The sequence below is a fragment of the Macrotis lagotis genome, chromosome 7 (genome assembly GCF_037893015.1).
Source record: "Macrotis lagotis isolate mMagLag1 chromosome 7, bilby.v1.9.chrom.fasta, whole genome shotgun sequence".
In the NCBI taxonomy this organism is placed as follows: Eukaryota; Metazoa; Chordata; class Mammalia; order Peramelemorphia; family Peramelidae; genus Macrotis; species Macrotis lagotis.
In genome coordinates, this window is record NC_133664.1 from 200018681 (window position 1) to 200034957 (window position 16277).

The following is a 16277-nucleotide window of genomic DNA, read 5'->3' on the forward strand; positions in this document are numbered from 1 at the left end:
AGTTGATGAGATCACCAAATGAAACAGTACAAAGAGAGAAGAAAAGGAGTATGTGAAACCTAATTCAGCAAAAAAAGAGAGATCTGTCAGCTATGTAGAAGATCTAGGAGAGAGCAGAGGCACAAAGAGTTCCAAAGGCTGCAAAAAGGTCAAGAAAGATACAGATTGAGAAAAAGCAAAGCGGAAATCTTTAGTAATTTAGAGTGAGTTAGTTTTGATTGAATGATGAGCCCACAATTTTCTTAAAGCATTTAACTGAGAAGGGAAGGAGAAATCTAGAATGATCTTTTTAAAAATCGAGGTTGGTCAGTGAGTTTCCAAATTATTGATTGTTCTGTTTATGAGAGAGAGAGAGAGCTGAATTCACTTATTTCTTTTTTTTTCCGTCTCAGAGGTCTGTGATATGCTCTGATATCAATATTGCTTTTTTCTTCCTCTTTTGATCTTCAAAACTCAAGTACCAATACCTATATGAACACACTCCTAATTCTCCTAGATCCTTCTATTTACCCTTAAAATTACCCTTTGTATAGGTAAACTAATCAGTAAGTATTTATGACATTCCTAATTACATACCAGACACCATCCTCAGAACTGACAAAACTTTTTTCTTAATAGGTTTACATTAACAGTAGTGATGTATTTATATGCATATACATATTCATATATATATAGAACATATAAAACAGATGCAAGGTAATTTTGGGGAGAAATGCATTAGCATCTGGAAAAAATAGAAAAGACCTCATGCAGAAGGTGATGCTTGGGCTGGGTCATGAAGGGCCCAAGAGACAGAAAGAGAGAAGTAACTGCATTCCAGGCTTGAGCGACAATCATACAAAGGCATGGAGTGCAAAAATGGAATTTTTCCTGCACACGTCAAGAAGTAGTATTTAAAGAGAGTAAATAATTGACAACAAGACAGGAAAGGCAGGAAAGGGCTAGATTGTGACATGCTTAAAGCATCAGAAGATGTTGTATTTGATTCAGTAGAGTTTATTGTACAGAGGAGTTGTGAGATCATCTCTGATCTTTAGGAAATCCCTCTGGAAACTTGTGTGGAGAACAGGCATACTGCAGAGGGTGTATTTATATGGATGCATAATTTCCCACAATAGACTGTAAGTTCTTCCATGACAAGGACAGTTTCAATTTTATCTTTATATCTCCAGATCTTAGCACAGTGCCCAACAAATAAGAAGTTCAATAAAAGCTAATTGATTGGCTAATGAATAAGAAGAATTTAACAAACAGGAGGAAATACATTCAAGTCATGCTGGATGATCATGGAATGAGAGGAAAGTGCAAATGCTATAGAAGAATAAAAGAACCAAAAAAAGGGAGAGGTTTTAGTAATCTCAGGGAAAACCCTACCCCTACCTCCACCAAGTCCTCTTATTCTATATTAACTCATCTTCTACCTAGCTAAATGCAAATTTCTCAAGAAATACTACTGATAATAGAGCATTGTTCCTAGAATGATGATGGTCTGGCATTGATCTTAAATTTTCCTCTTTTTCCCCTTGGAGAAGTAGGCTCCAAAAAAGGATCCACCTAGGATAAAGGGGCTTTGTTTCAAATATCATGGGAACTGTAGGCGTGTGTGTGTGTGTGTGTGTGTGTGTGTGGTGTGTGTATGTGCAAACCAAGTAGGTTTGGCACCAACAGGGACAGCCCTCTTTCTATGTCTCAGAAAACCCTTTATTATCTTTGTAGATAATGCATTTAGAATACTCAATCCTTTCTTGGCTTTCTCCAACACCTATCTTTGGCCCAGGCTTATCCCATCATTACCAGATGGTTTATGACATCTTAAATATTATTTTAAGTAATGCCTCTTTAGGAAAACAGTTTTCAAAGTCGTCATTTCCAAAGTCAAACATAAGCAATTTAGGTATTTTCTATTGTTTTGAATTATTCATGCCCCACCTCACCTTTCCTAGATCTGATACCTGAAGCTTTACTGAATTCGACTTCTGAGCAGCTAAATAATTTTTCACCAACATATGTAAGAAACAGAATCTCAAATAGTCTCAGGTCACTGATATTCAGCAGGGAAGTCCTAAATACAGCAGAGTCATGACCATCATTTAAAGGGGAAGAAAATAAATGTAAAGAGTGAGAAGACAGAAAATAGCAAGAGAGAGGTGAGGTGGAATAAGAAAAGAGGAATATGGAAATACTTCCCTCTTTCCCTTTAAATCTGATCCGGGACTTTTCAGGAAATTAAACACTGACACTATTAGCATCAGATAGAAAACAGATGAGGTTAAGACAAGGAAATACTACAGCAGATTCCCTGGGCAGGCTGTGAGGGGACATGTGTAAGCAATCTCAGCAGTATTTCTGGAAAAGACCTTTTATGTTTTTAATACTTAACACTTCATAACAAGGCCTAATAGGCAGGATAAAAAGAAACCTATTCAAAAGGCAACTTAGGGGATGAATGCTTTTCCAGACAACAGAGTGGGGTGGGGGAAATCTTGGCCCCACCTCCTCCTCCTTCCCACTCTAGCCCACCCATTAGTCAATTCACCCTCCCCCTCTCCAATTGGTTTTGTTGGGAGGTCCCCACAAAATTAAGTACTAAGATATCTTTAAGAAGCTACTGTTGAGCTGCTGTAAGATGGGCCAATCCAAAGGTGGCAAGCTATGGCAGCTTCTTCCATGCCCATAGAAGGTGCAAGGGAGGAACTCTGTAGACCACCAGGATTCCTGCCCTGTACACAAAGGCTTCAGGTTCCTTTTGGAGGTTTTTGTACCTGAAAGTGATAGTATCTTTCTATGTTATTATTATTATTATTGTTATTATTTTTATTATTATTTTTATCATCATCATCATCATCAAAATTTATCTTTCCAATTAACAAAAATCCTCCCCTTTTTTTATTTAAGGCAAATAGGATTAAGTGACTTGCCCAAGGTCACATAGCTAGGTAATTATTAAATGTCTGAGGTCTGATTTGAATTCAAGTCCTCCTGACTCTAGGATCTGTGCTCTATCCACTATGCCACTTAGCTGCCCCCAATTAACAAAAATCTATCTTTTCCTCCTCTCCACTGAAAAAGAGAGGGGAAAAAAACATGCATAGTCCAGCAAACACATTCTCCCATTGGTTGCTATATCAGAGAGAGAGAGAGAGAGAGAGAGAGAGAGTTGAGATATATATATATATATATATATATATATATATATATATATATGTATATAACATATATACACATGCACACATATATAAACATATATGTACAAACTGTATATCCATACACATATGAAAGTGTGTGCATGTGTATATGTTTGTATGTGAATGTCATTACTAAGTGTGAGTCCATCATCTGTCAGGAAGAGAGTAGCATGTTTCATCATGAGGTAAAGGTATCTTTTTAAAAGAGTGCCGTTTCTTCCTAATTCTTAGGTCCCAGAATCACTGGTTTCAAGATTCAGAAGAGATCTCTGCTGCCATCTAGTCCAATCATTCACCAGGATATCCTCACAATAAAAGTCTTCAGATGACCTTTAGCAAGTTTTTTCCCTTCTCTCTACCAGGTTCCTTCATTTAGAGGTATTGGCTATACAGTAGAGCACATTCCAATTTTTTAAAAATCATAAGAAGCCGGAACAGTGTGACAAACAGCAAAAACAGTGTCTAATAGTCATTCTTTCATCCCAATACACATGAGAAATTAATACCTACGAAAAGTAGAACTGTTCGCTTCTGAAGAGCCCGTGTTACAAAAGGAGGGTTCCAATGCACAGAGAGAGAAAGTAAAGCCTAGGGAATATTTTTCATGTACCCTTCCAACTTGAAAGCTATCATTTTCTGACAAGCAAGCAATGGATACTTATTGACCACTTAGTATATAATCAATGATCTGAATGAGACATTTTACAGAATATAGAATCCCTGTCTTCAAGATGTTTTACAACCCACTCACAGATAAAAAATGTGGAAGAGTTAGAAATGGAAGCCTGTGATCCCAATTTCCATCATTTTTTTCCTTCTAAAAAGGTACCCAGGCAAGGGAGTGAAGATTAAGCCAAATTGGGAATACTAGTATACTGGTGTACTGTTTTGCTCTCAATAAGATAGTCTGAAAGTCTATACAAACAAAAAAATGAATGAGTGACTGCATGAATGATCAGTCAGGACATCTTAATGTCTCCAGGAAAATCTTTAAAGACTATGAGTTATAGAGTAGCTATTAATCTGTTTTGGTCAAGGAAGTTTCCACATGGAAACTCCCAAAACTAAGGGTGAATCTCCTCCTAGTTGTTCATTCCCTCATTATACTCCTGGACACACATACATTATCCTAAGTCTATAAAGCCTTGTTTATATAACAAGCTTACCTTTCTGTCATTCATGTCATCTTCAGGACCTTCATATTCACCCTGTAGCAAAGGGAGAGACCATCAGTGAGTCAAAGGGAAGAACAGAGAAGACCTAGTACCCCAAGGCTTTTTAAAATTGTCATTTATTGTGAATTATCACTCTTCAGATAAAAGAACTGCCTTTATCCAATAAATTATTTCTTTATTTTGAAGTTGCTGGTGTTTTTTTTGTTTGTTTTAAACAATTTAATTTCCAATTATATCTTCCTCTGTCAATCAAAAGTGTCTTCGCTTAAGACAAAGAAAAAAAAACACAAACTAACCCAGAATATATTATAGGTATTGGCTATACAGTAGAGCCTAATTTTTTAAAAATCATAAGAAGCCTGGACAGTGTGACAAACAGCATGCAATTATATGTAATGTTTCACATCCACAGTCCCCAACTGTGACAAATAAAATAGGTATTCCCATATCTCTTCTTGGTCAACTTTGATCATGTTAATTATACAGAATTCAATGTCAATTTTTGTCAATGTTCTTTCCATGTACTTTGTTATAGACATCATCTCTGATGTTTCCCTGGTTCTGTTTATTTTGTTTTATATAAAGCTTCATACATTTCTCTATATTCTTGATCTAAATTATTTTTGTAACCCTAGTGACCCTATTTCCTTAGTAGCACTGCAGACGTTTGTAGAAATTCTTAATTGACATCTCTCACATATAGCATGCATTCACCATGTCTGTTTCAGAAAAAGTTCATGCTCAATAATAGCACTTGCTCTAAATTTCTTTAATTGACTTCCATGCATTATTCTACTATGTTCAGGCATCATATTCATGATTATGAAAAGAATTTCCAAAGTTGTGAGGGAAAGGGAATTCATAGGTGAGAAATCTCTGTGGTATCTTCCCAGCTATCATATGCAGTCCCCTCTTAATTAATCCAGGATAAATGAGGTCATCTGTGTATTTCTCCTACTTCCATTTATTAAAAAAAAATAAGGTTCCCTTCACCTTTTTAGGGTTAATTTCCCTCCTTGTACCTTTCTGTGATCTGAACCTCTAATGCCTCTTCCAGAACCTTGATCTAGTAATTATTCCTTCTCTTTCATACTTCTTTAATCCCTTTTCATCTCCCTACACTGGCTCTTTCCCACCTACCTATAAAACATAATTCTCTCCAACAACAGGCCCCCCGAAAAACCTTCTTTGACTCCTTTAACCCATTAACTACCATCCCATCCCTGACATTGCCTTTACTTACAAAAGTTTTAAGGAAATTGTCTTGACCTGAAATTTCTACTCCCCCAGCACCCATTCTCTTCTCAAGGTTAGGCAGTTTTTAGTTCCAGCCCAACAATTACTTGCCTATGGTGGTTTGGTGTTTTTTTTTTTCCCATTCTTCTTCTCCCTTGCCCTTGCTGAAAGATTTAACAATAGTGATCAACCCTTTATTCAGAATATTCTTTTCTCTTTTAACTCCTTATTTACTACATTCTACTAGCTTTTCCTCTTATTTCAATACTTTTCCATCTCCTTTCCTGAACGTTTCATTCTCTTTCAAAATCCTTCAAGTAGGTCTGGATTCTCTTTTCCTAACTCCTATCCCTTAGAAATCTTATTCTCTCCCATGGCCTCAAAGACCTCCTTTCACAGACGACTCTCAAATCTATATCTCCATACCTTTGACTCATACATTGCCATGTATTATTAGTACTTTAAACTGAATATGTCCCAAAATAAGCTTATTACCTTCCCCACCAAAATCTGTTCCACTTTCTGTCCCTCTGTGTCAATATATTGTATTGTCAACTCTTCATACAGTCTCCATAAGCTTAACTATTCTTTCTTCTCTTTTCTGCTTTCAATTCTTATGTCAAATACGTTGGCAAGTATTATTGTTTCAACCTCTACATTAGGCACACTATTTTGTCCTCTCTACTTTTTTCTAACACAAATCCTAATTACCAATCACTTGAGGAAATGCAATATCTCTTAACAATATCCCCATTTCTAATTTCTCCATTTTCCAAAACATCCATCAAATTTCTATAAGGTAAATTTTCCATTGGTTAAAAGTCTTTAGTAGCTCTTTATTGTCTACTAAATAAAATTCAAATTCTTCACCCATCACTAACACTATCTCCTTTACATTACTGGATTTTTCATTTCTCTGCCTTTGTTCCCTCCTTTCCATATGAGCATAATGATCTCTTTTTTCCGAAAGTCAGCCAATCCTTGAAAGCTCCGCTCAAATACAATTTCTTCCATGATGTCTTCCCTGATCCCTACTACCCCTGATCTAACTAGTAATGGTAAACATACAATCTTTCCACTCGTGAACCTAACAAAGTGGAAGGTATCTCTCTCATTATTTCTAATTCCAAGAATCTGCAATATGTTTGATATAGGTAATCCTTCCAATGATGCAGATCTCAACCCACCTAAACAATTTTTTTATCCTACATGCTCTATGTCCTTCCCTAATTTCTTCATAAGGGATTAGGAGGTTGTTCAGTTTACTGACCACTTTCTTCTAGATATCTTAACATTACCTGGATACCAAAAGAGCATCAGTTACCCCCTTGTTCTCGTTTCATGATCAACCTGCCTCTTTTTTTTCCATTACATATATCCCTGATGATATTCTTTGTACCACTTACCCTGCTTGTTAGTAACATCCTGCAATCTATTTATACAACCTCTCTATTGAACTCTGGGTGGCCCTCAATTTTAATTCCTCAGAGAGTATGTTTTCCATGACTTGTTGCCACCAGAAGAGCACCATTTTCAAAAATATTGACCTTTCTTTCAGAATGAAAGTTTGAGCCATGAAAAGAATGATATAATTTCCCAGAAGCAATCTAACCTAATCCTCTTTAATTCTGAGTCAAGTTCACTGTTCATCTATGCTGCCTGTTCAGGATGTATGTATTTATGGACCAAATTTTCACAGGCAATTCATTCAACTGCATATGATAGTCAAACAATGAGCATTTTTTCCTCCATTGGGGGGGGGGGTTAACCTTTGGGAATAGTCATATAGAACTCTTTTGAGTATGCCTCTCACTGAGGAATATCTGCAGTGTTTGGGGATTTGTTGGCATCAAACCACTGTCATCTGAAGACAATAACTTCTGAAGGACCGCACCATCTATGGGAAATTCCTTTTCTAGTTGGACACAGTACTAGATAACTTTCCATGTCACTGACATGGAAATATTGCTCACAGGCATACATCTCCCTGCTTTTGTGCCTTACTTGATGTTAATATGCTAAAGATCAAATACAATTACTTATGTTGTTACATCTCTCAAAGAATATCACAAGATTTTTGACATATGCATATGAAACACCTTAGTGGATACATTTTAGGTGCATTTTGATCTATTAAACCAACTTAATTTGGAGTTTGGATTTTTTAAAATAGTTATCAATAAGCATAATGACATATCCTATTCTTCATATCTTTTAGTCTATCATGTGATTCTAGTATAGAATATTATTTGTGAGAGCCTGCCTGTTTCATCTCAAACCTTCATCAAGCATTACTTTAAACAATATATAGATTATTTTCATCAGTATTTTCTAGAAATGGAAAAACAGGCATATGGTTCAGTAGTTATTGACATTTTTCTTGATGACCTTTTTTTCAGTAAATAAAAAGGTCTATGTTTTCCCCCAAGCATTTGATATCCTATCTTCTTTCAGAGATCTACAGAATCTATCTCTTAATGAACTCATAATTATGTGGCTGGTTATACTAAGATTAATTCAGCTGCTCTCAGCAATATTTTTTCTTTAGTGCTATTTGTAGAATATTTAGCACAACGAGGACTATGATGTCAAGACTCCAAAAGCTGTCACTCCAGTGAAATTCATGGAAAACAAGATTTATTATGAAAATTTTCACAGATCTTTTCCATTTTTTATCTTGTTCCTTCTCCTCCTTCTTCTTTTATCCTTGCCTTCAGGATGATCTGACTTAATTGTATCTCTCACCAATGTCTTTTAAAACATGGTTTCCTCTCTACTGGTTCTCATTACTATGTGAATTATATGACTGATAATCTTCTCCCATCATTCACGTTTTTTTTAAATTGAGTTCATATTCTTAAATTGTGCTGGCCTTGGTCTCCATGTCCCTCTGCTTGACAAAAAGAGAGAGAATTGATGATTGAGGAAGTTTTTTTAAACTCTTTTTGAATTCTTCATTCTGGTGATTTGTTTATTTTGGCAAAAATTCTTTTAAAAATACCAACAGTGTCTGTAAATATCTGATTTTTTAAAACTATTTCCCTTTCTTTTTATCTTAACAGGCTGTTTAAGTGCATTAAAATATAGCTGAATTGTATGCGATTATCTTCTCACTTCTGTCCTTTCTTCGAGTTTGGTCCTGATTTTATGTTTGTCCTTACAAGTCTAATTTTACATAACAGCAGATTCAAAAACAACTTGCACATTGTTAACTCATCTTCTAGAAATAAGAAATTTCCTTTTCTATAATGGTATTTGTTACTCACCTTGTATAGAACCTACTAATAATCTTCTTGAGGAAAGTATCTGAAATATTTAGGTATGAGACTGCTGTGGTGATTTTAGTCTCATTCATTTTTAAATCTAAATTATATCTTCTGGCATAACCTTCAACATCAACTTCTATGCATCCCTTTGTGTTGAAGTTCCTGACTATTAAAATATTGATTTGAATTAAAATTCTTGCATCAAGAACTTCTCTGTCTCCTCATCTCTTGCAAAAAATGTTAATGCATTACCATTTTCACATTATTTTTTAAGTCATCACAACAAGATGATCAAGTATTACATGAAATAAAATTTGTTGTTATCCCTAGATGCCCAGCAATACCAAATCCACTAAATTCTTGATTTGTCAATACAATGAGTCTTGTTTTCATTTATCTACAACTTATTATTTATATTCTGACTTTAACTGAGAATATCAAATGTGGCAGGATTTAGTTTCTCCATTGAACTAGTGATTGGACAAAGATTTCATGTTTAAAGAAGCATCAATTAAGATAACATACAAACAGGCTAAAAGTTTATTGAAATGACTTTTCAGAAATTATTATAGGGTTACTGTATGTGTGTCACATATCCCTGATAATATAAGAACCATAACTTTTTATATATACATGGAAGGTGTTGATCATTGTTTTTTTCAATAGCTTTAAATTGTTTTTCAAATGACAGTGATAGCAGGATACCTACATCATGAAGTGGGTAAGCAGCCTCATAGATATTGTTTGCTATTAATGAATTAATACCTGTAAAAGAAGGAAAGACAAAGATGGTCAATACCTTCAAGTGTAGATTCTGACTCATATGAGCAAAATATTACTGAAATAATTTTTATATATCACATTATAATCAGGCATATTCATACTACTAATAAGGTGAAATAATATAACATTGAAGTTAGAGTGCTAGCCTTGGAGTCAAGAATGTATGCGTTAAATTTCTCCCTTTGATTATTCCCAAAATACTTAATCATCTTTGTCTTTTCCTAAATCCATAGAGCATTCACTTGAAGTACTGGAGCCATTACCATGATTTGTGAATTTGTTCAAAGTCTATTGAATTGTAGGAATATTTTCCCTTCCAACAATGTCCATCTTTAGATCAGAGATTTCTAGGAATCAAGGAACAAACTGGTACCACTTCTTTTCTAAAGAATAGCACCACAGAGATAAGCATTTACAAAAGAAAAGACAAGCAAAAAAAAAGAGGAAGAGAATAGGGAAGGGGGGAAGCCTACAATAGAAAAAAAAGAGGAGAAATAGAGAAGGAAGAAAGGGGAGAAATTTAAAAGGGGAGTGGAGGAAGGAAAAAAAGCACAAAAATAATTTATGGTAAACCCTAGGTAGAGCCAAAATGGTGAAGTGGTAGGAATCAGTTGAAGCAATGATCACTCTCCTCTCCATTTCCACCAAAAAAAGTCATCACAGATTCAGGACATACTGATGGGAGAAACTGCACCCATGCTCCCCTCCACAAGGACGTGACACAGATTTTAGAAGTAAAGCAGGGTATCAATTCTAGCTTCCAGTCTGGTCTGAAGTTTTCCAGAGAAATAACCAGGGCAACAATTCCACACCAAAGGGGAGCTGAAAGTCCTATAACTCCAAAGTATATAACTCCCATCTAGCTAATAGTGGTTGAATCCAACAATAATCTACTATTATTCAGACCCAAACCCAGATCAAAAACTTGAATAACTCATACCAGGAGAGTTGTAATCATACTTTACCATGGATCAAACTATCTTGAGAGAGTGCTGGAAAAAAATGTATAGTCCTGAACTATACTGCACTCATTACCTCTAATAAAGCAACAAATGGACCAGTCTACACCTTCACTGTAGAACTACATAGAACCAAATTCTAACATCAAGTTCAAAGTCAGGAAGCAGACTGGAAGAATGAAAAAAATAAAAAGAATCCCATTTAAAAAAACCATTATGCTAATCAGGATGCTCAAGACATAAAGCTGGAAGACAATCATCTAAAAGAAAAGTTTCAAAGAAAAATACAGTTTGGGTTAAATTCAACTAGAACTCTTAGAAAGAATGAAGCAGGAACTTAAAATATTTTCCTTCAATGAAGTAAGAATTCTGGAGGAAAACCCTGGAAAAGAAATGCGACCTATGGAAGAAAGAATTGGAAGGGGAATTAACGGCTTGGCACAAGCAACTAATTCCCTGAAAATTATAATGAACCGAACAGAAGTCAATGACTTCATAAAAACAACAAGAAATATTAAATCAAAGACGAATAAATTGACTGCTTGAATACCCTGAGTTCAGAAATAATAATTTTTAAAAATCTTTTTAAAAAATCCAGATCTCTCAGAACAAACCAGAGGATAAAATGGAAATAGAAAGAATCCACCTTCTGGTCACCTTCTGGTGGGGGTGGGGGGAGAGAACTTCCAGGAACCTTATAGTTAAAATTCAGAGACAACAGGTCAAAGAAAAAATAATATAAGGAACCAGAAAAAAAAGAATTCAATTATAGAGGGACCATAGTCAGGATCACCCGTGATATAGCAGTTACCATTACTAAGGAGCAGAGAACTTGGAAAATTATATTCCAGAAGCAAAAAATATGAATTTATAGCCAAGAATTTCTCACCTAGAAAAATAAGTATGAGACTATGTGGGGAAAATGGATTTTTTTAATGAAAGAGAGGATATCCAAGGAATCCTGATGGAAAGAGCAGAACTATGAACTTTGAAGTAGCACAGGAGTTAAAAGAAGCAAGTTATACAAAAACATTGACAAAAGACTAAACAAGGGAAAATGCTTATATTCTAGCATGAAGAAGTGATACATGTGTCACTTATGAACACTATTATCATCATCAGGTTCAAAAAAGGAACCTAATTAGATAACTGGTCCTATCATATCTTGATAATTTAAAAAATAATGGTAAGAAAGGGGAAGAGAAATATAGTAGGAAAAGAGAGGGAAAAGAAGGTTAGAGGAAATTATTTCACATGATTAGGATGTGTAAGTAGATATTGCAGAGCATTAGACATTTGCACCTCAGTAATATGTGGTTACTGAAAGACAGGAAGAATACACATACACAAATATGTATGCATGCATACATATGCACATATAAAGAGGCACCCAGTACCTATGTTAGGTATAAAAATACATTTCACTCTACTGGGAAACAGGAAGAAAGAGGGAAAGTGAGAATTAAAGGGAGGGTAAAATAAAGGAGAATTAATCCTAGCAAACCAAACCCTAAAAATACTCCAAAATATAGTACCTTTTGAGGTAGCAAAGTATAATAATCTGAAGGAATGCCCATAATTGAATGATTGAACACTTATTGTATACAAATGTGATAGAATTCTATTGTGCTAAAGGCATGCTTTCAGAGAAACCTGGAAAGATATACAAACTGATACAGAGTAGAGTGAACAGAAGCAGGAGAACAATTTATACAAAGATAGCAATATGGTAAAGTCAGACAACTTGGAAAAAAATTAGGAATGCTGAAGAGTGGGATGGCAAACTACAATTCCAGAAAACTACTGATGAAACATAATACCTCTCCATTAAGAGAAGAGAAAGACTCATAGAATAAGGCATACTTATTTTTTACTCATTGTCAACATAGAAAGGTGTTTCACTTAATTATACATGTTTGCAACAAGGATTTTATTTTTCCTTAGTTTTCAAAGATAGAGGGAAGTGGAGTTACCTAGATGAGAAGGAAAGTGAAAAGGCAGTATATTTTCTGATTTTTTTTAAAAAACGTATTTTTACTAAAGAAAAAAGATATATTTTCGCTTTCCCATTTTACATATATATTCTTTGTCTTTGAATCAATGCAGGGAAAATTAGCAGACCCTGAAGATGAAAGATAGAGGGGGGAATGCCTTATGACCACAGGCTAAAAAACTTGATCACCCAAAGCTCTAAGATGCAAAGATGGATAACCAATCTAGACTATATCAACTCTATTTAACTTCATCCCCTGCTCACCATCCTTGTCCTTCAGTTTCTGCACACAAATTTAGAACCACGTTCAATTTTCTCTTAATCCTCTTCTTGGAATTCAGGAACCATGCTCTCTTATTCGGCTGGTTCTGGGGTGCTAGGCTTGAGTCAAAGAAGAATATGCTACTACAGGAGATGACCCAATTGCAATATCTTTACCAACAAAATTCAGGAAGAAGGATAAATGATTCATATAAAGCTATAGGGAGACACTAATCTGGAAAGGGCAATTATCCCAATGAGTTGAAAGCTTGGGTGGATTTAGAACAGAGATATCATCAGGGGTTAGCACCCTTTTTTTGATTTTAAGTTTCTAGTATATCATCAATATAAAACAGAAAATTGGAGGAGTTTTATTTGGAGGAGAAAAGGATAGAGGAATGCTTGAGTTATTCAATGAACTGCAGATTTGTGTTATTCTCAAGACTATAATTTCACTCTGAGAATCATTAATCAGTTCAAGAATGGTAACCACAGCAATGTGAAGCCACCCTACAATAATCAAGGCGAAAAGTTCCAAGTGCCAGCAAAAGAGAGGAAGAAGGGGAAACTTCAAAGTTTCCAAAGAGCTGTCAACATGGATAAAAGCTGAAACATCACAGGCTATCAGCTCCCCTACTTCTACCCCCATCATCCCTCCCCACCATATAGGGTTATCATGATAACTGAAGCCAGGAAATAATCAGAAAAGCCATTTGAGGGTATCTCAACACAGCAGAAAAGAGCAAGAGCAGGTGTTTCGGTCACTTGGCCTTCCTCTGGTTCCCACTGTGTTCTGAGCACTGTGGTATAATATCTGGGTTGAGATTGGTAATTTCCTTACCTCTCCTCTGCTTTCCCAAACAGATCAGGAGCTGTTTTATAATTTTATAATCTTAAAGGGCTATCTGTGACATTCGAAAGTTACTTAACTAACTCAAAATTCAGTTCTTTGTGATTCCAAGCTTTCTAGCCATTATGACATACTGCTCTCAACTTCTTTTGAAAGCTAAAAAAAATTTGTCATAAAATTATGTACTCCCCTAAATTCACCCTGCTAACCCCATTTTTATTACTTGCCCTACAGTCAAATGTTTCTACCCAAGCTACTGTAAAGATTTTTTTGACCTACACATTACATTTAGCATTTATGCCACACAATTTAACTCCCAATTATTTGCTTCTTTTTATTCCTTATGGATTTTTATAGATGTTGCTTAGTCTTGAGTACTCAAGAATTTCCTGAGAGTCTTCTTCTGTTGTTTTGTTTTGTTTTTCTACATGCTTTATAAGCATGCAGTCTTTGACTAGTAACATAAAGGGTCCTTGATAAACATTTAATGAGTGTCCCTACCTACCCCTTTCCCCATGTAAAGGACCCCAAACATTCAGATCCTTGCCTTGTGAGTTAATTTGATCCCAGTGACTAGTTCCTTAAATCCCCAACTTCTATCCCATTTCGGGGAACATTTTATCAGTTATTCTGAACAAAGTGGGTGGTAAATTGGTCAACAACCTTACTGAGTCCCTTGGTTTATACCCCAAAACTCAAAATTCAAGATGCTACCATTAATAGAGTAGGAAATAAGCTTGAAAGAAGAGGAAAAAATCAAATGTTTTGAAAGGAGGTCTTCCTTTGAAAACCATTTTTCCCCTCCTTTTTTAAAAAAATGGGCTAATTGATTCCATCATGTATAATCCATCTGGCCACACTAAGCTTTCTTCTCCAGGATCAAATCTAAGTTTTTTTCCTCCCTGCAACCAACCCAGGGGATACCCAGGCTCTCACCACAGGGCTCCCCTGTGGTGAGGAATGGGAGGAGGGTAGTTTAAGCATACTGGATTGCCTGACCTGGGCCCCATAACCTCAGCTTATACAACATATTGGAATGGGGAATTCCTACCAATGTTAATGGGCAACTTGTAGTATTAAAAACAGCTGCCTGGGAATCTAGGAGGTAGCTGGGTTGTACAGTGGATAGAGCACTGGATTGAAAAGTCAGGAAGATCTGTATTCAAATTGCAATCTTAGACAAGCTATATGACCTGGAGCAAATCACCCTCAGACTCAGTTTTCTCCTCTATTAAGTAGTAATAATAATAGCATATATCTCCCAGGGATTTTTCAAAAATAAAATGACACAATATTTGAACTGTACATTGAAAACTTTAAAATGTTATATTAATGCTAGTTATTATAATTATTATTGATATTATTGAAATGAAGGGTAAAGTGATTTGATTTATCCATAGGCATATAACATATGCACACACACAAACACATTGGGGCGGAAAAGTCCATGGGGGGGAATATATCTAGAGAGAGAGAGAGAGAGAGAGACAGACAGACAGACAGACAGAGACAGAGAGAGAGCAAGAGAATATATACACATTTATGGATTTGCTTATATATTTATATAATTAACTACATTTATAATCTCATTAATCCAATTCAATAAACATTTATTAAGTGTCTCCTATATCCCTGGAACTGTGCTAACCTCTTTACAATATCTTATTTGATCCTCCCAACAACCCTTTGAGAAGGGTGGATTGTGGGCAGCTAGGTGGTGCAATGGATAGAGCACAGGCCCTGAAGTCAGGAGGACCTGAGTTCAAATCCAACCTCAGACACTTAATAATTGTCTAGCTGTGTGACCTTGGGAAAATCACTTAACCCCACTGCCTTGCAAAAAACACAGAGAGAGAGAGAGAGAGAGAGAGAGAGAGAGAGAGAGAGAGAGAGAGAGAGAGAGAGAAGGGTACTACTATTATCATCTCCATTTTACAGATAAGAAAAGTGAGGGAAACAGAAATAAGCAACTTGACCCAAGTCACCAAGCTAGTAAAGTGCCTGAGGTCAAATTTGAATTCAGATCTGCCTGACTCCAGGCCTGACACTTTATTGACTATGGCACTTAGTTGCCCTGGTCTTGGAGTCCTATCTCTGGCACATATTTGGTCATGTGACCAGGGACAAATTATTTAATTTCTCAGTGTCCAAGACATCTCTCACATAATATATATGTATATACAGATATACCCACTTTAATAAAGTTACTCATCTGTAATATATTATCATTCCCATTTATATATGAGTAAACAAGTTTAATAGAATAACTTATCCATGGTCAAAAATCATGACTCTAGGATATTCAATAAGATCTGCCATTTTTCCTGCCATACCTTTCTATAAATTCTAGAGAATAAAGATTATGAAATATTATGAAAACTAGTTTATGATAGACTCACCACCTATTTTCTTGTCTAATTCTAGATTGGAGCTAGGTTGTCAGAGAACTGAGTACTGGATATGAGAGACTGAGGATCTTATGGGGATATTTCAGGAAAGGAGATGACAACTGAGAAATAATTGAGTCCCCCCATGTCAGAAAATAGTCTTAGGGTTGGTTTTAATCTTT

The 16277-nt window shown here is 35.6% G+C and overlaps 1 protein-coding gene across 1 annotated transcript in view; it reads right to left on the bottom strand.

Moving 5' to 3' along the window:
• The window catches only part of ANO2 (anoctamin 2), a 546921-nt gene that overhangs the window by 368600 nt on the left and 162044 nt on the right, over positions 1-16277 (bottom strand). Inside the window, exons 7-8 of the mRNA XM_074195316.1 lie at positions 9572-9627; positions 4352-4393 (exon numbers count right to left, since the gene is read on the bottom strand). Of these exons, the coding sequence (XP_074051417.1) occupies positions 4352-4393; positions 9572-9627 (98 nt within the window). The remainder of the gene's footprint in view (positions 1-4351; positions 4394-9571; positions 9628-16277) is intronic.